Genomic DNA, 23,923 nt, shown 5'->3' with positions numbered 1-23,923 from the left:
TATGACAGAAATACTATACTTGGGGCATGTTGTCAGTAAATATGGAGTTCAAGTGCATCAGGAGAAGATTCAAGCTATCCTTGACTGGCCTCCCCCAAAATCACTCACGGATTTGCGAGGATTCTTCGGACTGTGCAGTTACTACAGGAGGTTCGTTAAAGGATTCTCTCAACTCAGCGCACCTTTAACAGATTTGACAAAGGGGTCATTCCAGTGGAATGAAAAGGCACAACTCACCTTTGATAAGCTGAAAGAGGCCATGAGCACTTGTCCCGTGTTGGCATTACTTGACTTCACTTGACCATTCATTTTGGAGTGCGACGTGTCTGGGGAAGGCATTGGAGCAGTACTGATGCGAGATAGACAACCCATTGCCTATGAGAGCAGGAAATTTATACCTGCAGAACGCCTATATTCCATCTATGACAAAGAAATGTTGGCCATTGTACATGCCCTAAACAAGTTCCAGCAGTATTTGGTAGGTGCCAAGTTTGTCATCCGTACGGATCACAACAGTTTGAGATATTTTTTGGAGCAACGGGACTTGAATGAACGACAACAAAAATGGGTAAGCAAAGTTCAATCTTTTGATTTTGACATTGAATATGTGAAAGGGAAGAATAATATAGTTGCAGATGCCTTGTCCAGAAAACCCACCATCTGCTCATTAGACCAGATTTCAGCCGACTGGAAGGCACATCTGTTAGTGGAATATTCCAAAAATACATTTGCCTATGAAATAATGGATGGTCACACCCATGATGATCAGTACAGAGTGGTGGATGACATCATCTACTATAAAGACTGGATATACCTAGTACCAAAATCCAAATTGAAGTAGAAGATTTTGAAGGAAGTACACGACTCACCTCTGGCTGGACACCTAGGTTTCCTCAAAACTTACAGAAGTCTTTGGAAGAGGTTTTCATGGAAAGGACTTAAAGGGGACATGTTGCAGTATGTAAGAGAATGTACGGTCTGCCAATAGAACAAGTCCGAACATACTCTTCCTGCTAGGTTGCTACAACCTTTGCCAATTCCCAAATATAAGTGGAAAAATATATCAATGGACTTCATAACAGGTCTTCCCAAGGTGAACGGAAAGGATTGTATCTTCGTGGTGGTTGACAGATTGATAAAGTATGCACATTTCTTCGCCATCCCCTTGGAGCTTCAGGCTGCACAAGTTGCCGATCTGTTTTTTAGAGAAGTCTTTTGTCTACACGGATTACCTCGAAACATTGTCAGTGATCTCAATGGACGATTTGTCAGTATATTTTGGACAATTTTTTTTCGGATGGTAGGGACAAAATTATCACCAAACATGAGTTACCACCCGCAGACGGACAATCCAACCGAGATTGTGAACAAATGGCTCAAGGGCTACCTTCAAAACTATGTCTCGGCACAACAACAAGCATGGGTAAAATGGATCCATCTGGGGGAATATTGCTACAATACCATGTATCACATGTCTATCGAGATGGCACCATTGAAAGATCTGTACGGGTACAGACCCCTCTCTTTCATTGACACAATTCTGGGTGACAGCTGCGCACCAAGGGCGAGGGACTAGCTTCAGGAGGGACAAGACATATTGAGGTGCTTGAAAGAAAACCTATAGCGCGCACAAAATCAACAGAAGATGTACGCCGACAGACACTGAATAGGGAGGAGTTTCGAAGTGGGGGATCTGGTCTATCTTTTGCTCCAGCCATACCGACAATCTTCATTAAAGGGATTTGGAAAGGAAAAATTGAAGCTATGATTTTATGGCCCCTATCGCATGGTTTTGTATTGGTGAAGTAGCATATGAACTGGAACTCGTGGAGGGAAGCTGCATTCATAATGTCTTCCATGTTTCCTGTCTGAAGAAAGCCATAGGACAAAATGTCACAGTTGCTACCGACCTTCCGCCACTCAATGAAGAAGGAAAGCTCATTTTGGAACCGGCCGAGATCTTCAAAGTACGTGAAAAGACCCTACAGAACCTCACTGTAAAGGAATACTTGGTATGCCGGCGACACCTACCATTGGATGAAGCAACGTGGGAAGGCGAGCACGTTCTCTAGCATCCGGCATTGCATTTGCTTGAGGACAAGCAAACTTTGGGACGGGAGGACTATAATGTTCTCATTATAAAATAAATAATAAATTAAACTTTGTAACAGGCCGATTGATTTAATTTATCTCGGACCCATTTTTATTTTGTTTTCGAAGATTGCATCACCCTCGGAAGGGTTTTCCCGACAAGTATTTAAGCACGGCTTGTAGGAAGTCTGTAGGTATGCTTTGGATTATATTTTCTCTGTACTGCAAATTCCTGTTGGAGTTCGGGATTGTTCGTCATTTCGGAAGTGAAAGATCTTCCCTATTTGGCTCATGCGGTTTCGGTGGGATCCAACCCTCACCCTATTCCCTTGTTGCATGTATCTCTTCGCTCGGATTTGGCAAATCGGAGCACCATCTTTTGGCAATTATCACTCACATTCAAATCTCTATTATTGTGTGGTTTTTTTTTATCAGGATCTATTGTGTTTGTGTATGAACAAGAGCGTATTCTGTTTGGATTTTGATACCTATCTATGTGGCTTCTTGACATTTCTGTATTGCTCATACCTTGACCATATGTCCTCCATCCTTCCAAATCATTGTACGGCTTCTGCCCTTCTTGCCACTGTACGACTTACTATTGTACGGCCTCCAATTCATCCGTACGGTCTTCGAACATCACCGTATGGCTGCTTACTTCCTTGTACAGTCGGCATAGTACTTTGACCTGTCTCCTTGTTCCCGTATGGCATCTAATTCCACCATACGGCTGCTCCTCTCTCACGTATGGCCTGGCAAATCTCCTCCATATGGCATAGCAATCCCTCACCGTACGGCCTAGTTAATTTCATTGTTCGGGCCATCCAATTCCTATTGTACGGCTTAGTGATACTTACCATACGATCTCTGTAACCTTTGTACGGACTCCTGTGTGTCATTTCCTCATACCTGCACCGTACACCATCCGTACGACATCCCCTTGTAGGGCATACACACCATTATCTGATTGATTCGTTTACCAGAGGAGGTTGGAACCATCACATTATATCATTAATAATATGTTATATATATTTGTTTATTTATTTATTTAACTTGATCATTTGTATATTTAATATAATAATAATGATTTATTATGAGACATTGTTTGAGGAAGGGGCATTATACTTTTGGAGTCAATTTGAAGTTTTGAAGGCTTTGTTTTGTAGGAGGACAAAATTTTATGGTTAGTAGTGGGTGTAATTACTTAGAGTTGAAGACCCTAGACTTCAGTTGTGAGTGTTTTTACTAAATTTGAGAGTATCCAGTAAGGGACTTTGTGCCTTATTGGTTATTCTGATTGAGTCGTCATTCGAGACAAGCCCAAGAGACTTTGGGTACCTATATTTGTTTCACAAAAATATATAAGTAAATTTCTGTCTTTGGTGTTGTTCTTACATCAACCCCAAAGCAACTGGTATTATTGTAGCAATAGAATCTTTATGTTAAGTTTGAAGCCATAGTTGCATGCAAGTCATTCTTGAAGAAAAGAGGTATTGATTAAGAGAATCGCCCTTTTTGTAATTTTTAGTTAAGTTTCTATTGGAGCCACCTATGGTAAGAAGGGGGCCTCCCCTATTGCTGAGAGGAGAGAGAAATCTCATTAAAGTCACAATTTTGTAAGTTTTAGAAAGCGACTTACAATTTTTTTAGCCAACAATATCTTTCCCATCCTTTTTGTACAAACAATTCTAGGTGCTTAGTTTGACATCCCATGGAGAACTTTCTTTTTCACTTCGGCAAAAAAATTCAGTTCTATTTTCTAAAGTTTCTGTGTGAATTTCTCAAGGGAAATGTAAACATTGGACTCCCAAAACTATATTGTTATCTTCTCTGCCAACAACCTAGAATTCATTATTTACTTTGTGGTTTCTCAAAAGATGCTTAGTTCAAAATGTTTCTTCATGTAAGTTAGAGTTAATCCATCAACAATCATTATGTGAAATTCTTCAAATTCCTCCATCTTGAGGCCTTTTCTAGTGTACAAATCTTCATTAGTGAAATTGAGGGTTGCCCCACTGTTAATAGTCCACGAAGAATTTACTGAATTTTGAAGGGATATTTAGGAGTACTTGATAATGTGGCAGAGGTACTGCCCAAAATAATGTCTTCTCGCTCCTTACATTTAGGGTTATCTGAAATGTCCCTTTTCTGATTTTGTATTATATTTCCAACCTCTAATCAGATCTTTAAGATCAAACAACTAATATCACAAAGATCCACCAAATTTCTCAAGAAACCCCAAATCGGGTATGCTGAAAATAGTGCCAAAAGCTTCACAACTTCACAAATTATTAATAAATCTGAAAATGGACATTTTTACAGAAATTTCAGCAGCATAACAACCTACAAAATGACATTTCCAGATCCGTATAGCCTTTACACAACAGTTCACAAATGTAGGACAAAAAGTATGCTCATCGGGCTCCCGAAATTAACACAAAAATGCCCGGAAACACCACAAAAACACTAATAATCTATCTCAGAAGTTTAATCACGTCCCAATACATATATTCAGCTCTATTTTAACACCTTAAAATCTGAAATACAGCAGCAACCCAAACTGATATGAAATACTCAACTGTAAACACCAAACTCATACAAAAAACACACCCGAAAACCCACAAATCTGCACTGTTCAGCACAAAGGCAAACTCTGTATGAGCATGTACATGGAATGGCTTCAAACTCCCGTCCTTAGCCTTCTTGGAAACCTGCAAACTCCCGTTCTTGGGTCTCCCTGGAAACCTGCAAACTCCCGTTCTTGGGTCTCCTTCTCCACAGGTTTGGCAGCCTCTGAAGAATAACAAAGAATGAGCAAAAATCAAGTTCTGGAATCCTCCCAAAATGCCTCCAAACCCCTTAAAAGAGGGCATAACTGTAACTCACGTCCAAGAGAGGTTAATGAAACATATTTTAATAATAATTTTCATTTATTAGTCCAACGGTTTCCAAAGATTAACCCCCTTTTTCTGAAACTTCACTCTCTTGGGCCTGCCTGCCTTAGCAAAGATTATTATTTTTTAATTATTTGAAAAGGGGACATGACAAGTCCTCCCCTCCCAAACATTGCTTGTCCTCAAGCAATGGCTGAACAATAAACCAATCAATCCAACTGGATCCCAAATGTAGTCATGAACTATACTACTACCAATTAACACAGGCTCTTGCAATATCCTCTGCAATATGACCAAGAGGAATCCGTAATCAAACTGACAATTATAGCTCAACCAAACTCCAAAATCACCACTACCACAGTCAAAAACCCATGAGACACAAACTCTTAGAACATCAGAACCCAAGTAAAGTGGACAAATCAAACTACCAACACAATAAATACCATCAACGCATCCCACTGGCCTATACGGAATGTACAATCCAACTCTGCAACAATGGTGAACGCTCTCGAATGAAACTGTACCAAGTATGGAGAATCCACACACTGTACAACTCCTGCAGTCAACACAACTCTGCAAATCACCGGCCACTATCTCATAACCATAACTCCCATGCACTACATGAACAAGTGATACAACCCACTGTGACTGATCACTAGCTAAGTTAGGAGATGTCATAGCCAAAAGAGTAGAATCAATAACAACACCCACTGAAGCATCACTCCCAAACTCCTGCTCTAAGTCACATATTATCAAGCTGTCAACTGCAGAACCTATCACCATGTCATGCCCATCACAACTCTCATCTTGAGGCATCAAACTGTCCCATAACTGATGATAAGCACTAGGAACCAAAGTACATCTCTGTATCATCATGAGACATGTCTCTATGATTAATCATTATTAGTTAATATATATTAACAATATAAATCACAATATTATATATAATATATTTTATATATAATATAATATTATATATATTTATAATATTATATATATGTAGTATATTATAATATAATATATATTTATAATATTATATATATGTAGTATATTATAATATATATATATATATATATATATATATATATATATATAGTATCTTAAGATTAAATCAATCTGACTGTAGCTATAATCTTAACAAATAATTTGAAATTGGTAATCCTCTTCAATGCTTAACTCCTCCTTATATAGGCACTAGAGGGAACTATTATTTTGTTCTCCTTTTTCCCTCAAAAACTTTTTTTATAAGGAAGGGTCGAGAAAGTCTTGTAAATAACATTGCTTTTGGACTTCAATCTTAATAACACTTTTTGTCCTTATTTTAGGAAAACAAACCTTTATAATGCTACATTTTGGAGGAACGTAAATTAAATTATTAAGTTATCTCACTTTCACCACCCCGTTAGTCTACAAGAATTTAATTAACAGGTTAAATGTCTCCTTATTACTCGTAGTTGGAAATGGCACATATCTTTACTTTTACTATTATTTTTTTATTGTTTAAATTGAGTTCTTTTTACTTAATTTCATTTCTTGTCTCCTTTGTAAACAACAAATGATCAATTTTATATATACAGGGTCTTAGGTATCCAAATTAAGTATTATTCTTGGTTTATTTGTGCAACAGGATAATGGCATGTGGTTCCATGTTGATGCTGCATATGCTGGTAGTGCCTGTATTTGTCCTGAATACCAACACTATCTTGATGGCGTTGATGCAGCAGATTCTTTTAATATGAATTGTCACAAGTGGCTTCTTACAAATTTCGATTGTTCTGCTCTTTGGGTAAAGGTGAGGATTGTAAATTTTAACTAGTTTGTTAATGTGTAGAAAACTTTTGTAAATAACAGAGCAATTGACATGTGGTGTATGTGTAAGCTTCCATCGTTATTTCATTTTTTAAGTCTTTCTTAATGACTATCATATCTGCTTTTCAATGTAATTGTTAAAAACACAACAGAACATTCTTATGTAACAAAAGTATTTCCTTTCTTTCTATGAGATACTGTACATCGAAATATTGATGATAAAATATTAGGAATGTTTGTTTTCTCCAAAGTTAATGTTTAACCTCAATAAAGTTCAATACCTACACTTTTTGATATGATTGTTCAAAACATGATTTTCTAGGTCAATTTATTTGATAAACATTAATATTGTTGTAAAATGTTAACACTTAACTTTTTTGTTGAACCATATTTTATTTCTACAACGATTATTTTGACCATACGTGTTATCATGATGCATAAGTGATTGAAAAGAAGTGAAGTGTTCTATTAAGGGAAAGGGAAGAACCATAAATTGAAAGTGCCCAAAAGTCCCTTTGAAATTAAATTGCTGCACATTTCTTATTTCTTCTCCACATATCCAAGGGTAGTAAATATGAGTATAGCCTGATACTCTAAAAATTATATCATCCTTAGACTTAAATCTTGAACATCAAAATGAAATTGATTTTTCTTACCTTCTTCCCACAATTAGCATTTTAATATGAGTATCTCCATTTGGCAATCATCTATAATCTTGTCATCAATTGTGAGTCTTAGCTCTCAAGAACTATCCATGATTTGTAGACTTTGGAACATGGTTAAAATGCATAACGACCCATATAAACTTCAGTTCAATATGATGAAAGAAATGGGGAACTCTATAGCATCATTAGAGACTGAAGAGAAATTTCTTTCTCCCAATCTTGAGGATTTAGCAATAGCTTGAGCTCGGCGATACCCTTCAGTCTCAATCTTTTTTACTTCCCAAATCCCATAGGACCCTAACTGATTGTTTGGATGAAACTGAATTTGGTGGGGCTTCCAAACGATACCTCGGCCTACATGGCCTGGTAAAATTATCAAGTTGGTTAATTGGCAACTTAAAACAAGCAAACAATATGGCTGTTCACTTGTTCTGTGGACATACAGTTACTAATTTACTAAAGCACAGTAAACTGGTATATACATGCATGATTGATTCAAATGAGTTGTTAATTCAGAAGATATAACAGTCTTTTTTAATTCATTCAATATTTCAACACTCTTCGATGAAAATGGCAGAGGGAATGATTTTCCAATGACATGGTCCCTTTTCTTTAGCTACATAACAAATATATTAACTTACCAATGTTTGCCAAGGAATTCCAACCATCAGCAACTATTCAAAATTAATTCAATCAACTAAAGTGGGATAACACAAATACTAATTTGTCGAAGGAACAATATAACTAATGTAAACAATTATTAATATATGTTTTAGCTAGCTAAATGGCCGAGCTTTGTGCTTTAAAAATGGGTATGAAATTAGCCAAATCAGTGCAGATCACCAGGCTACAAACAGGTGACTTCAATCTAATTCAGTTTAGTCAATACGAGCTTCCCAAACAATGAAATCATCTGAAATTGGAAAGTAGAACTGATAATATGACAGATTGTCAACCATCTCAAAGAGCGTGAACACATTTCCATATACTATCAGAGAAGATCTACAAACAAATCAGCAGATCGACTGGTCAATGAAGCGATCATAGACAGCAACGGAAAAAAAATGGATTAGTAATGATTTTGAGTTGGGAGTCAGGACAGATCATTGAGAAAGGTTCTCCTGCAAGTAATTAATAAGAGAAAAATGTGCATTGCAACATAAGAACAATGTCCAAAAACTTATATAGAATGTTCAATAAATGTGCATCAAAGGGTTTAGTCAACTATTACAGCAAGTACAAGACTAAATACTATGCCACCTTGTTGCACCCATCCTCAACCCTCCACAGATTCTAGCACATTTAAATACATTCATGTTCCAAACTTATATTATAGTCAATCCAAAACCACACATCCATTGTGGGCATTGTTAGAGAAGCAAATGTTGTCGGTAGAAATTGTGTATTAGCCGACGGGTCCCTTCGGAAAGGAAATTGTGTATCAGCCGACGGTTCCCTTTGGAAAGGAAATTGTGTATCAGTTGATGGGTCCCTTCGTAAAGGAAATTGTGTATCAGCTGACGGGTCCTTTCGGAAAGGTTTTTGTTATTTAGCGACATGTTGTATGTGGCCGACGGACCCCTTTGGGAAAGTTCTTTGGAAAGTATTTATAACCCCTTCGGAAAGCATTGTATTCATCTTATCATGGAAGCATAATGTAATATCTTTGGCATATGCGAATAAAATAAGAAGTTCTGCTATTCATATCTATTGTTTGTGCGTTGATTTCTTTACCCTTTACGGTAAACATTTGGCGCCATTGCTCGATGGACCTGGTACGTAGGTAGGCGGATATGAATTAAATGCTGAATCAGTTGAACAAAGATAAGACTAAGCTGAAGGAAAAAGGTGACATACGCGTTGCGCAGGAAAATTTAATTCTGGCTCAGCAAACAGAGCGTCGAAGGAGATTTCAGAAGATTGCTGACGGAAACAAGAGTGCGGAAGGATTGTTGAAGGAGACTCGACAACGGCTTGATTTGGTGGAAGGAGCGAGGGACGATTTCCTGAACCTGCATACGCCACGGGAAGAGAATCCTGAGAGAAGGAGATCGACTCGCACGGCTCGGAGTGCTGAAGGAGCACGAGCATGGAGTGACCTCTTCGTTCGAGATATACTTCCGGAACGAACAACTTCGGTTGACGAAATCTCTTCTTTACCAAATAGCACGGAAGTCGAGAACAACGCGGGTGTTGGAAATAGCACGGGTGTCTAGAACAGCATGGGTGTTGGAAACAACGCGGGTGTGCAGAACAACGCTGGTGTCTGAAATAGCGCGGGTGTCCAGAATAGGGTAGGTGTTGGAAACAGCGCGGGTGTGCAGAATAGCGCGGGTGTCCAAAACAGCGTGGGTGTCCATAACAGTGCAGGTGTGCAGAACAACGCGGGTGTTCAAAACAGCGCGGGAGCTCAGAACAGCGCAGGAGCTCAAAACAGCGCGGGAGTGCAAAACAGCGCAGGTACACAACAAAACCCTCAACATACAGTGATAATGGCAGGTCCGAAAGAAAAGTTGCTTAAATTTGATGGTGATGAAGCAGCTGATCCCATTCGACATTGTAAAACATGTGAAACGATCTGTAGGGCAAATGGCATAACAGATACAAATGAATGGATTCGACAATTTCCTGCTACCCTATGGGGTGTTGCGATTGATTGGTTTACTGATACTGATCCACAAAAGTTAAACAGTTGGGATAACATTAAGGAGTTCATCACAGAATTTCAACTTCCGTGCGACGATAATGAAATTGTAGTGGAGATATTCAATACCAAGCAAAAGAAGAATGAAACAGTACGGGTCTTCGCTAGGAGGTTGAAGGACTTAATCAGTAAAATGGAGAATAAGCCAGCAGATGGGCTCTAGAAAAGATGGTTCATTGAAGGCCTTCACCCGAAGCTGCGGAAAAAGATGAAGATCGTGCCACCATCGACATACATTGAAGCGTACAATTGGGCAATGAACCTCGAACGTGACCAGAAGACAAAGAAGAAGAAGAAGAACAGCTCGTCCGATTCAGATGACGATGCATCTTTAGGGGAAGATAGCAGCGATGACGAGGTAAGCAACAAGAAGGTCCGTGCCCTCTAGAAGGACATGATTCGAATGATGGAGTTCAAGAACATGAACAAAGAGACTAAGGGCAATGACCTATGGTGCACGGAGTGCAAGAAAGAAGGCCATACGAAGGGATCCTGGCTGAAAGATCAATTTTGTGAGATTTGCCAGATTATGGGACACTCGGTAAAGGAATGCCCTTTCAATTTGAAAACAAGAACACCGCAGCAAGTGTTCCTGACACAAGAAGCTTCCGCATCAGGAGGGAATGGAAATGCAAACATTGATGGTGCCACTTCGGGTGGGTACAGGAATAATAGCAGAGGGCAAAATAACAACAATAGCGGCAACAACAATAATGGCGGAAGGAGTCGAATTCAGTATGATGCGAATGGTCGGCCAATTGTTCAATGCCGTGCATGCAATCTGTGGGGTCACTTTGCTCGAGAGTGCACAATGGCGAACACACCGAAGTTGCTATGTCGATGGTGTGGACCGGGCGATCATGACGATGCTAAGTGCCCGAAGTCCGGAGTAAACTTGATTATCGTCGGGATGGACGAGGAAGAAGTTCTGGCAATCACTCGGAAGCAAGCAAAGCTATACCCCGATCCGACGGAGGAAAAGAAGAGACTAGAGAAAGCACGGGCAGAGATCCAAAGAGCAACGCAGATAGAAATGGCACACCTGAAGGACACGTCGAGTACCTCTGTACAAAACTGCGCAGAACAGAATATTGTACGGCAAATATTGCAAGCCGAGATACCTGTCAGGATAAATGATCTGTTGCTCACTATGCCTCAGCTCCGATCGATACTCACAAACATCGTTCCCGCTGCTCAACTACCAGAAGAACATGGAAGGAAGCAGGAAAGTGGAGCAAGTACAACGGACAAAAAGGAGAAGGAAAGTGGCGCAAGTGCAGAAGATTTGATGCTGTTAGCTCTTTCATTCGGACGCTATCCAGCGGTTGTTGAAATGGGCATTCTTGGAACTGTGCTAACGTACACGATCATGGACGGAGGGTCTGGTGTCAATGTGCTGCTAGAGGATACCTGGAAAAAGTTGGGACAGTCGACATTGTGGCCACCTACCTTCCAGTTGTTAACAGCCGATCAACATGGAATCAAGCCATTGGGAGTACTCACAGCGCAACCAGTGACGATTGGAACACAACCGTTCCTGTTGGACTTTGTCGTGATCCCACTGAAGCGAAGAGGATATGATGCCATTCTGGGCCGGGGGTGGCTGATACAAGCCAAGGCGAAGCACGATTGGAAGAAAAATACTTTATCACTTGAAAGCAAAGGGCGGAGGTACGTCATCGATCTACACACTCAAATGGTCGGGGAAGAAGCTCTATCGTCAGATTTCGAAGAAGAGGATGAAAGGAGGCACAATATGGAACCAGATCAGGAGGGAGTCCTCTGGTTGGAAGGAGGATTGACAGACGACGATCTGGATTCAGTGAACGGTCTTTACCACCGGCAGATAGAGGACTACGAACTCTTTCCGAGTTGTAATATGTTAAGGATCGATGAAGGTAAAAAAGAAGGAAATGAATGTCCGAAGGAACACAAAGAAGCCAAAGAAGGAAATGAATGTCCGAAAGAACACAGAGAAGCCGAAGAAGGAAATGAATGTCCGAAGGAACAAAGAGAAGCCGACGGAGGAAATGAATGTCCGAAGGAACATGGAGAAGCCGAAGGAGGAAATGAATGTTCGAAGCAACACAGAGAAGCGGAAGAAGGAAATGCAAGTATGATTGAAGCTGAAGGAAGGAACATACAGTACGAACCTAGAAGGAAAGATTCCACTGTACGACCGCCCACGAAGACAGTATTACGTTGAACCACAGATATAGTAGAAAGGTGTCAGTAGCAAGGAGGACACATCATACGGTCTGCATAGGAAACAAAGCGGAAGGGTTCAATAAAAGTTGTAGCAGTATAGTGTGAATGTGTTATTGACAGACAGAAGGGGTAGCTGATGGAGTCCATGGTACGGAGCTTCGGGAAAAAACTGGGCGATATGGAAAACCGGATTATGGAGAGATCGTGTACCTTAAATAAATTTGATGAGCGACGATTGCAGGCACAGGGGGCCACAGAGGGAACACAGAATAGGTGCAAACCATGGCACGATAGACACTTAAAATTGAGCAAGTTCCAACCAGGACAGTGGGCATTGAGGTATGACGGATGGAACGAGATCAACCCAGGCAAGTTTCAAATGAAATGGGTCGGACTGTATCAGCTTCGGGAAGTGGGTGATAACAGAGCAATAAAACTATGGATGCTAGACGGAAAGGAAGTTGCCGACGCAATGAAGAGGTCGAAGTTGAATGTCTACCATGATAATGCACCTTCATGGACGAACAACTGAGAGAAGATTGTAAGTACTGTATATATGTAAATATTGTACATAATTGTTCAGAAAAAAAAAAAAAAAAAAAAGTGAAAAGAAAAAAAAAGTGAAAAAAAAAAATGTAAAAAAACACTGTACAGATTTTTAAGTACGGATTTACAACCTGCTCACTGTACGGTTTTGGAAGTAGTGTACGGATTTTATTTAAAGATGGTGTACGTTTTTAAGCTTCTGGAGTTGGAGTACAGTTTTTTAAGGTTGCTTACTGGAGCACCATATGGATTTTAACACCATCAATGTACGGATTTTCAGCTATTTTAACCATGCACCGTACGGACTTTATGACAATTGCTGTACGGTATCTCAGTACGGATTTTCAACAAAAAGTTATGGTACGGATTTTTAGCATAATGACCGTACAGATTTTTTGGGGGTTTGGATTGGTACGAATTCCTACATGTGCTGTACAGATTTTGAGAAAAGCCATTTTCCTGTACGGATTTTTTAAGGAAAGCAGCGTACGAAAGTTGCAGTTGGGAATGCGAGGTGATTGTATGGATTTTTCAAGCATATCCTGTGTACGGATTTGGATTGCAAGATCACAGATTCTGAAGATTGGGGTGCGGTTTTTGGATGGCTTAATGCGGATTGTGTGAAACATGTACCCTTACTACCGTACGCATTTGATAGTTCCTATACGGATTGTAGGAACATTACCAGGGGTTTGCAATTTATCCTACACATTTTTTCTTCGGCGTATGGATTTGGGAAGGCCTGTAACTTGCAATTTCTATACAAATTTCTCACGCAAGACTTGGTTTACGAATCTCATGGTTTGGGCGTACGGCTTTTGCATGTGCTAATTTTGTTTTGGCGACGAGGGGCACTGCCCCTCGACCCCGCCGGGGGCGTTGCCCCTTGGACCCCTAGTCATTGCGGATATCAATCGTGGGAAGTGTGACCAGTTGATGAAACCTAGAGCTGCTGCAGGCATAGTGTGCCAGAGGTGGAAAGATCTATGGAACAAGCATTTTGAGAGGGGTGTTAAACTTGGAGTAGGTGTTGGCCATGAAGCTGTCTTAGTGGATGCAGGAAGATCTCGAGAGGAGTTGATCATCCAGTTGAAGGCAATACAGCGACACTTGGTTCAGTGTACTCGGAATTGGAAGGCAGAAAGCGGCATAGGTGGCTATCAGGGTCAGATGTCAGATTGGCTAAGGTGACAGTGTTGAAGACCAGTTAGTCAGTCAATGTATTTTGGTTGTTGATTTGTCTCGGAGATTTTGTAATAGTCGTCAGGAGATGATTTTTCTTTTGGGGGGGATGATGTCGTCGGTAGAAATTGTGTATCAGCTGACGGGTCCCTTCGGAAAGGAAATTGTGTATCAGCCGACAGGTCCCTTCGGAAAGGTTTTTGTTATGTAGCGACATGTTGTATGTGGCCGACGGACCCCTTCGGGAAAGTTCTTCGAAAAGTATTTATAACCCTTTCGGGAAGCATTGTATTCATCTTATCATGGAAGCATAATGTAATGTTTTTGGCATATGCGAATAAAATAAGAAGTTTTGCTATTCATATCTATTGTCTATGCGTTGATTTCTTTACCCAGTACGGTAAACAACAAAGATGCATGTGTAGGGATGCTGAGCATTGAACCAGTGCTATTAGGCTTTCCATGAGAGCCGCACAAGATTGAAAATTAAAAAAAAAATTTCTATTTTGTCCAGACTGCTGAAGATCATTTCAATTCATGAAAACATTGTTGGCTTGTCCAAATCAATGAGCAGCACTGCAGCTCACTGCCCTTGTTGACCTCCTAGCTTGCTCACCTGTGATGCCGATGATGTGGCAAAGAGAAACACTAACTCAAATATAAGAAACGTAAGAGTATATGCAAAGTTAATCAATTGATTCTCATCATATAATTTCTAAGAGTGGAAATAATCCTAGAATGGTAAAGTGCCTCAAAACTAAGAAGTGATTTCGTAACCCCATGCCAACATTAAATGCCTAAGAACAGATAACATTTGGGCTGAACTAGAAACTTGTAATTTAGTCACTTGATTAATGTAATCCCTCATGGGTTTTCAATCAATCTTTAATGGATCAAGGTGTAGGTAGAAGGGAAAAAATTGAAGACTAAATGACACACAATTGGCATAAATTACTTTCTTCAGAAATGGAGATATAAATCCTGTCAGGGGCATTCCTTCACTCTTAAATGCTGTTTCTCCCCATCCATGATTTGACTTCACAACAACCATGGTGACTTGGATCCCTTTGAGTGGAAAAGAGGTTGATCTACTTAAATATATAGTCCAAATGGGATAAGAACTATACAATCGGAGAGTCAATTAGTGTGTTTTCAGCAGGTGACACTGCCATCAAATGATTTTCATACAAGAGATGCCACTGATATTGACAAGATCTTTTTTCTTGCTCTAGGTAATCCTTAATATTATTAACTTTTTGATCATTTACTATGGTAGATTCAAGAGGTCTTGAAGAATTGTCATCTCTCCTTGGAGAACTAAATTGCTGCCTCAATGAAGATCAGATGTGAAGGACTTCTTGTTAAAACTATAAGGATTCATTTCCCATTGTCAATGCAAATACCTAGAAGTTAACAGCACACTAATGAACTTATAACAGAAAAAATAAGAAAACTGCTTCTAAAATAGATAGAGAAAATGACTCTAGAGGAGATCAATGACAAAATTCTTAAAAATGTCTGCCATGTTTCTATAATTCTTGATGAAGTATTAAGGGATAAGATTTCCACTTTGGTTTCAACAAGCATCAAGCTAAAATAGGTAAGACAACTCATTGCTTTCCTTTTATACCCATTGACTCTAATTTTGGCTTTGTTTGTGCCCAGCCTTCGAGGTAGCTGATCTTCTGTAGTCATTACAATGAAACCATGTATCCCAATCTGCTTGCCTCAAACTGTCTTGGTGTTTTCCTCCTACTCTACCTACACAATGAAACCACATATCACCAATCTACTCTCCTTGAACATTCTTGCTCTTTTCTTCTTACCTTACCCACTGCTGAACGAGCCATTACCATCCTGCACCTTGAAAACTAACAACTTTATGTTTTGGGACAGGATACCTCAACAAGTAATTCCCACTTTAACACAAGATAGTGACTCTTAATAAACTCAAAGGATAGTCCTGCCACACAACCCGAGTGCAATGAGGCCAGCAATATTAATATTTCTCTAAGATCTTATGTATAAGTCATGCAGGTATAAAACATGGAGCAAAATAATCATAGGATTCTTGCAATCCAATAACCCAGTCATCAAAGGATGAAGGAATGAAGGATAATCAGATAACAAAACCAGATGCCTCAATAGCCTGAATGAATTGCAATTCTCAGTCTCTGTTATCAAAGTATCCTATGAGGGGATGATTAAACAACAATTCACCCTGTGGACTATAAATCATCGATAGGTTGGTAGATCAGTACCACAGCAGTCCAGAGCGATTGAGAAGACCCAGGTTTGAGCCCCAGATTGCCTATGGAAATTTACAATGTACCTTGTATGTAACGATTTCTTATCATGACTGCAACAACTCACGCTTTTAGGATTCATTTTCTTGTTCATATTATTCTAATTGGGGATTTTGGAACAACTATTCTTTTAGACATGTGCTCTCTTACAAAAGTTGTCAAAAAATATTAGACATTGTAATTTTAAAATTTTTGTATGTAAGTGAACATTGAGCAAGATGTCTCTAAAATTCTAAGATGAAATTCAGCACAGGAACTGCAACTTCTGATTATAATTGTGTGCTGATCAGTGTGATATAGAATGATGTATTTTTTGTTTTAGTTATGCAATTGACAGTGGTGAGAGACTACTTAATATATAAATTCTTGTTGCTTGCACCAAATTCATAAATTCGGATGTCTTGATAAAACTCCAACTCATCCAACTTGATTTTTCTCATGTAGGACTCAAGTGCTCTGATTGACGCTCTCTCTACAAAACCAGAATTTCTTAGAAACAAGGTAAGTAAGATATAATTGCAATACACGAGAGATGGAGGAGTAAATGAACCATTGCATTAGAAATCATTTATATCTTTCATGCATTACAAGGGAGCTTCTTTTTGTGCTTATATCCAAAATGGAACAAAGTTGAGACATGAATCAAGAAAATCAAAAAAGTTAAGAATCAACATATCATCATTAATATTCCATGTAAAATTTATAAAAAATCCTAAATAATATCCATGTAAAAATTTATAAAAAATACTAAATAATATCCATGTAAAATTTTATAAAAAATACTAAATAATATCCATGTTCCAAACATGACATTTCCCTCAACATTTCCATTTAATGAAGTGTATCACTTCCATATTAGATTAATTATTCTGATGTTTTCCCCACATACCATTGCAATTACCAACTGAGTGGAAAACAATGTGGGGATTTTTATTTTGATAGGTAATGGGCCAATGCCTAGATTAATTATTATTTGTTGAAATTAATTATTATTATGTGTTGAGCTTGAGTAGACTCAAACCCAAGACTTCCCACATGAGAGGCTCACAAGTTAACGTTGTGTTGTAGGCTCTTGCCTACAGAGAATTTTTTTTTGACACAAGTATAAATTTTTACAATGGGCTTATGTGGCAAATTCTACAGTTGCAATGTACATGGAAATATTGATTTATAAATGTGAAAAATTACATTGTATAAGTGGTGAAAAGTTGAACATTTACAAAAAAAATTCTTGTACTATCTAACATTTGAATGTTTGTAGTAGTTTTTAACTTTTTCTACATAGGAGACATCTAAATTCTGATGTTTTAAGCTATGATAAAGGGAAAAAAAAAACTGAACAAGATGTAAAACTTCTGGAGATTGGTTGGTAAATGGTCTGAAGCATGACCTCTTTAATCATAATCTAACTAGTAAACAAGAAGCACAGGGAATCTCTATTTCAATAGTTTCTTCATGAATGTGGGTTCGAGTAGCATTTCTTGAAACTTAATGAATATTTTTCCAAGAACATGTCATATGCTTGTGAAAACAATCTAACACATCCTAAATGGAGGAAATACCCAATGTGACTTGGAAAAAGGCGAAAACTTACAAAATGTTTCATCAATAAGGTGGAAGTCAATCAATAGACAGAATTACCTACAAACTAATTGAATTGAGATTCTATAAAAGATGTGAGATCTCAAGATTTTAAGCAGCATTGAATTGTCACATTTATGTCAAATATGAAATCCCAAGAACCTAGATATCTTATGACAAGATAAAGATTATGAGTTGTTAATTTTGTATGCATAGAGGAGTAAATATTGGGATAGTGCAACATGGGCTCAGTTACCTCCCAGAACGAGGGGGATGCCATTAGTTTTTAAAATACGGTATGGGGGTCCTTAGGGGTGGCAATATCTGCATTCGGTTGATAATTTTTTTAAGGCATATACACATTTTAAGCATTATTATTGTTTCCTTTTGTAGCATTACCGTTTGTATTTGATAAGATAATTTTTGCTGATAAAAACATAGAATTTTATGGAAAAATATAAATTACAACTTTATCAGTGTACTCAAGCTCTTTTAGCTTTTGGTAGTCACATATCTGCACTTCAAGAAAACCAAGCGTAATTTCCATGATAATTTGAGAAATTTCTATAAGAAGTTTCCTGATTTTCATAAGATGCATCTAGGAAATGTGTAAATATCTAAGGAAACTTCATTTTAAGTCTCCTAATGTATGGAGATCCTGATTTGGTTCTCCAATATGTGGATATTTTTCTAGTGTGGGAGATCAGTACCAAGGTTCAAGGTATGAGACCTCTACCAACTATCTCTTGTTTTGCTGAATTGAGTTCAGAAAAGTAAATCACAAGTTTAAACACTGTATTGTCAGACATGATAAAATGACATAGGAAAATTGCTGGTTCATGATTAATTGCATTCTTTTTTAGTAATATTACTGTGCTATTGGTGATACTTGTAAAGTTTATTACCAGATTTTAATTTGATTGCAGACTGATGCACAGTTTTGTTGTAGGTATGAACACTAATGTCAATGAACTGATTCACTTCTAGAATCTGTAGAAGTTAGTGCAGTAATAACAGAGATAAAAACATATTATTGAACTCAGAATTTCCTTCGATCCTTTGATGTGCTTACATTAATACATTTTGATGCCTTGTTTACTCAGGTAGATTGGTATATATATCAAGTGGAAGGGTGTGGGGATGACTGGTCATGTCTCCGAATGGAGACATCGGAGACATGACCATTCATCCTCACACCTATTCGGAGGTAACTAATCATTCACGATTTGTTATTGACTTAACTAATGTATAACAACGTATTACCAATCATTAAAATTTGTGGCTCGATATAAGGATAGATCAATAATGATCTAAATATCAAAGGAATCAGAATTAGTTTTGAACATGCCTTAATGATCTCAAAAAATATATGTCATCAGTTTCAAACTGTGAATGATCACATACAACACGTACGTATGCATATATGTATAATAGAATGTGCATCATACTATTGTACATATATACATATGTATATGCTGATCACAGTAATGTCAGACCAAAGCTACATGCATTAACACTCCCTCTTAGCTAGGGAAAACAAAGTGCATATATATAAGTTCTCCTTATTTGAAAAAGTAATATCCTTTAGATAGATATAAGAAAATCAAGTCTCATGATATTCTTTCTAGTTATGGTATGTGCACAGATATCAAGTCTCATGCTATTAAAAGATCATGGTATAACTATAGATATTAAGTCACGTAATATCCACCATGAGTTTGAACATATTGATCTTCAACAAATATCAAGTCACATGATATCCATCAACATGCTTTTTTTTTAACTATCATGATTTTTCCATGAACATCAAATCAGATGATACTCATCATGATAGTAATCTAATAATTATAAAGTCGTCATCTTATATTTTTAAAATCAACATTTCATTATAAAAGATTGTCACCTTTTAATAATGAACATAGGGTAGGCCCATGAGTCATAGAGTCACACATATGACAAAAGAGTTTACACTTTAAACATCTTTATTAAAATAATATAGATTTACAAAGTTGAGACTCAATCTCATAAACTTACATTTTAACCAAGCCAAGTTTCTTCCTCAAATGATCAACCTTCACTTTAGGAAAAGCCTTGGTGAGAATGTCAGCTGTTTGATCACCTGTATTAATATATTCCAACTGAATAAGTCTTCTTTCCACCATGTCTCTTACGTAGTGGTAAAGAATTTCTATATGCTTGGATCTATCATGAAATACTAGATTCATAGATAACTTGATACAATTTTGGTTATCACGGTGAATAGTGGTAGGTTTCATAGGCTCACAAAACAAGTTAGAAAGCAACTTTTGAAGCCACACTGCTTCTCTAGCTCCCATTGCTGCTGCAATATACTTTGCCTCAGTAGAACTCTGAGCAACTGAAGCTTTCTTTTTGCAGATCCAAGAGATCATAGATGATCCTAAGCTGAAACAACATTCTGATGTGCTTTTCTAGTCTTTTACACTTTTGGCCTAATAAGAATAAGTATATCCATTTAACTTAAAGCTGGTATTCTCATATTTAAGTTCATACCCAATAGTACTTTGGAGATAACTTAATATATGCTTCAAAGCAACAAGATGAATCTCATGAGGTTCACATATGAACTGACTTAATGGATTCACAACATAGCAGATATCAGGTCGAGTATTTACAAGATACATTAGGGACCCAATTATCTATTTGTATAAAGTGGGATCAACTAGTCTAGATTTAGCACTTGCTTCCTTTAGCTTGTGTAAGTTGGTTTCCATAGGTGTAGACATAGGTCAATAGTCCCACATTCCAAATCTTTTTAAAATATCAATAGTATACTTCTTTTGATGTAGAAAGATATTCCTAGACTTCTGACGTACTTCCAAACCAAGAAAGTAATGAAGAATTCATAAGTCCTTCATTTCTAATTCAGAAGCCAAATCTTTCTTACGCTAATTAACAAGATGTTCTTCCTCTAATCAAAAGGTCATCAACATAAATAATTAGAATTAGCATATCACCTTTAGTTACTTTAAAGTAAAGATTTGGATCAGCCACATTCTTGTTGAATCCAAGACTTAAAAGGTATTTGTCAATCCTTTCATACCAGGCTCGGAGAGTCCGTTTGGGTCCATATAGAGCCCTCTTTAGAATACTTCTTCCTCACTTTTTCCATTTAGAAAAGCAATTTTTACATCCATTTGATGGGTTTTCCAACCTTTGGTTGGTGCAATGGCTATTACAACTCTAACTGAGGTATACTTGACAATTGGTGCAAAAGTTTTTTTAAAGTCGATTCCTTCCTTTTGAGAAAAACCTCTAGCCACAAAATGAGCTTTATGTTTTTCAATGATACCATCCACAGCATACTTAACTTTGAAGAGCCATTTTGAAGACACAACAAATTTTCCTTTAGGTCTAGGAACTATATCCCAAACATCATTTTTTAGTATCGACTGACACTCTTCCACCATTGCATCTTTTCAAGCTTGATGTTTAACTTCTTCTGAATGTAATGTCCCCTTTCTAGCATTCATAGCATGATGTGTCGTTAGCCTATTTCCCCATAGTCCCATAGGCTAACTAGGACATCAAAGGGACTTAGAGGCCATTTGACCTGGACAGTTTCAGTTGTAGGTGTCTCTGAGGGGTTTTGAGGTAGTTTTGGGCATACTTACTATTTATAGTAAGTCATTCTAGATATGATTGGACATCCTATGGCAGCAACATATTGATGGTAAATGTTAAAATTGACAAAAAGATTGATTTATGATTTATTTTGCATTAATAAAGTCACTTTATAAAGTTAAATTCAAATATTTAACTTTGTTAATGCTTAGACTATAGTTGGTGGGAAATATTTAAATAAAAGAGTCCCCTTTATTTTATAATACATTTGGAGACATAAGTTACATAAGGGAGTCATGTTTATCACTTGTTTAGTTTGGAGAGAATCTTCTTGGGGCTTTGAGGACGAAATCCCTCTTAGCTATTAATCTCCACGCTGTTGCAATATACAGTCTGGGGGTTTATTTGGTGCCTGCAAATCAGAAACTAATTTGCAAAGTGAATGGTGAACAGTGACAGCGCTACAGTGTCGAGCTACAGTGCCAAGCTACAGTGATACGGCTACAGTAATTGCTATCTTGTTGGAAATCAGATTGTGAGGTTCGGTAGCAGGGTACAGTGCAATTTCTGGACCAGTTTGGGAAGCAGTTCGGGTGTCTCTTCATTAGCATTCATCAACAATGATTTGCATCAATTTCCAGGTTCCAATTTAATGTGTTCAGTCTTAGGAATAGCAATAAGAGTGTTTTTATTGATCAAAAAATAGTACAGACTATAACAATCCAGCATATGTGTTAAGATGAGTCATTGTTATTCATTGAAAAAATATATATGTATTTGGAATGTCATAGTAAATGTGAAGTGCATTGATGAGGTCTTGACATTTCAATAGATTCATTCTTCATGTATTGGAGTTGTAACATCTAAATGTTGTAATTGGCAACCCTCTTGAAATACATCATTGATTGGTACTGTTCTTACATCACTACATTTTGGCACTGTTATTACATTAGTTTACTTTGGGTTTGTTGGACAACAAATTTTTGAGTACGGTATTAAACCTTAACAGTACAAATCAGTTGCTTGCCAAGTGTTTGACGGAGTTCCCATAGTACCTATTCAATTCCATTCTACAGCACCACAGGTCAGATTGCATGCCAAGTGTTTGACAAAATTTCGTACTTCAGCATTGGTAGTTGTTAGTAGTTTTTAGTAGGGATCTTTACATTGAAGTACTTGAAGGTTCAAGGTTAGGACTCTCACACATCAAAGCATTGTATGTCAATTTTCTAGGTCTTTTGCTTTCTCGAAAAGTCCCTAAAGGTGCTGCAAATCCATCTCCTTCCTGTATAATTTTCCTTGCCCAAAGTGGTCTCTTAGAATGGTCAAGACTCTATATCCTTGTCCAGTTTCATTGAAACCAATAAGAATTCCTTTTCTTCTAGTAGGTTCTAATTTTGTCCTTTTCTCCTTAGGTACATGAACATACATAGGACATCCAAATATCCTTAAATGACTGATGTCAGGTTTCTTTCCTACAAATGCTTCTCCAGTGGTCTTATTGTCCAAATATGAGTGAGGACATCTATTCTGAATATAGATTGTTGTATTAGATGCTTCAACCCAAAATGACATGCTCAAGTTTTGGTAAAAAATCATAGCCCTAGCAACTTCTACAATAGTTCTATTTTTCCTTTTAGCAACTCCATTTTGTTGAAGATTGTAGGGGACTGTGAACTCTCTCTTAATTCAAACAAGTTTGCAGAACTCTTTAAATATTTTTGAAGTGTACCTTTTCCCATTATTTATTCTCAGAACTTTAATTTCTTTCCTAAGGAGTTTTCAGTGATTGTTTTGAATTCTTTAAACTTAGAAAGAATCTCTTCAGATTCTTTGCACTTAAGGAAGTATATCCATGTCTTCCTCGAAAAATCATCAACAAATATCACATAGTATAGGAACCCTTCTATAGATGGTAAAGACATGGGTCCACATAGATCAGAGTGCACTAGTTCCAACACATCTTTACTTTTGCTCAAACTATGAGGGAATGACTTTCTAGTGTTTCTCCCTAAGGCACAACTTTTGCAGGGTTCATTATGAATATGGTTTAATTTGGGCATTCCAATTACTAACTTCTCCATAGATATTAGGGCACAAAAGTTGATATGACCGAATCTTCTATGCCATATTTCATTCGAATCTGAAGTCTCATGCATAAGTGCAAAGTTTGTCTTAATGCATAGCTCATATAATAGTCCTAATTGTACTCCTATTGTTAGAGCCTTCTTTATGGTTGAATTATTAGGCCAAGCTAGTACCTTACCTTCCATGAATGCAATTCTATAACCATCATCTTCAAGTGCCCATATGGATATTAAATTCCTTTTAATA

At 37.6% G+C, this 23,923-nt stretch overlaps 1 protein-coding gene across 9 annotated transcripts in view; it reads left to right on the top strand.

Moving 5' to 3' along the window:
• The window catches only part of LOC149556311 (tyrosine decarboxylase 2-like), a 178,777-nt gene that overhangs the window by 68,922 nt on the left and 85,932 nt on the right, over positions 1–23,923 (top strand). For 7 of the 9 annotated variants that reach the window (XM_089830550.1, XM_089830551.1, XM_089830555.1 and 4 more), the window contains 2 exons: positions 6,613–6,777; positions 16,850–16,906. The exons of 1 other annotated variant lie outside the window; for it this stretch is intronic. In XM_089830550.1, coding sequence (XP_089686676.1) covers positions 6,613–6,777; positions 16,850–16,906 — 222 coding nt within the window. Of the gene's footprint in view, positions 1–6,612; positions 6,778–16,849; positions 16,907–22,042; positions 22,061–23,923 lie in introns of those variants that run through there. One more of the 9 variants, XM_089830553.1, reaches the window with a different exon arrangement.

Source organism: Cupressus sempervirens, chromosome 5, assembly GCF_028749045.1.
Source record: "Cupressus sempervirens isolate cs-2001-9-10 chromosome 5, ASM2874904v1, whole genome shotgun sequence".
NCBI classification, from domain to species: Eukaryota; Viridiplantae; Streptophyta; class Pinopsida; order Cupressales; family Cupressaceae; genus Cupressus; species Cupressus sempervirens.
This window is presented reverse-complemented; position numbering and strand designations above follow the sequence as displayed.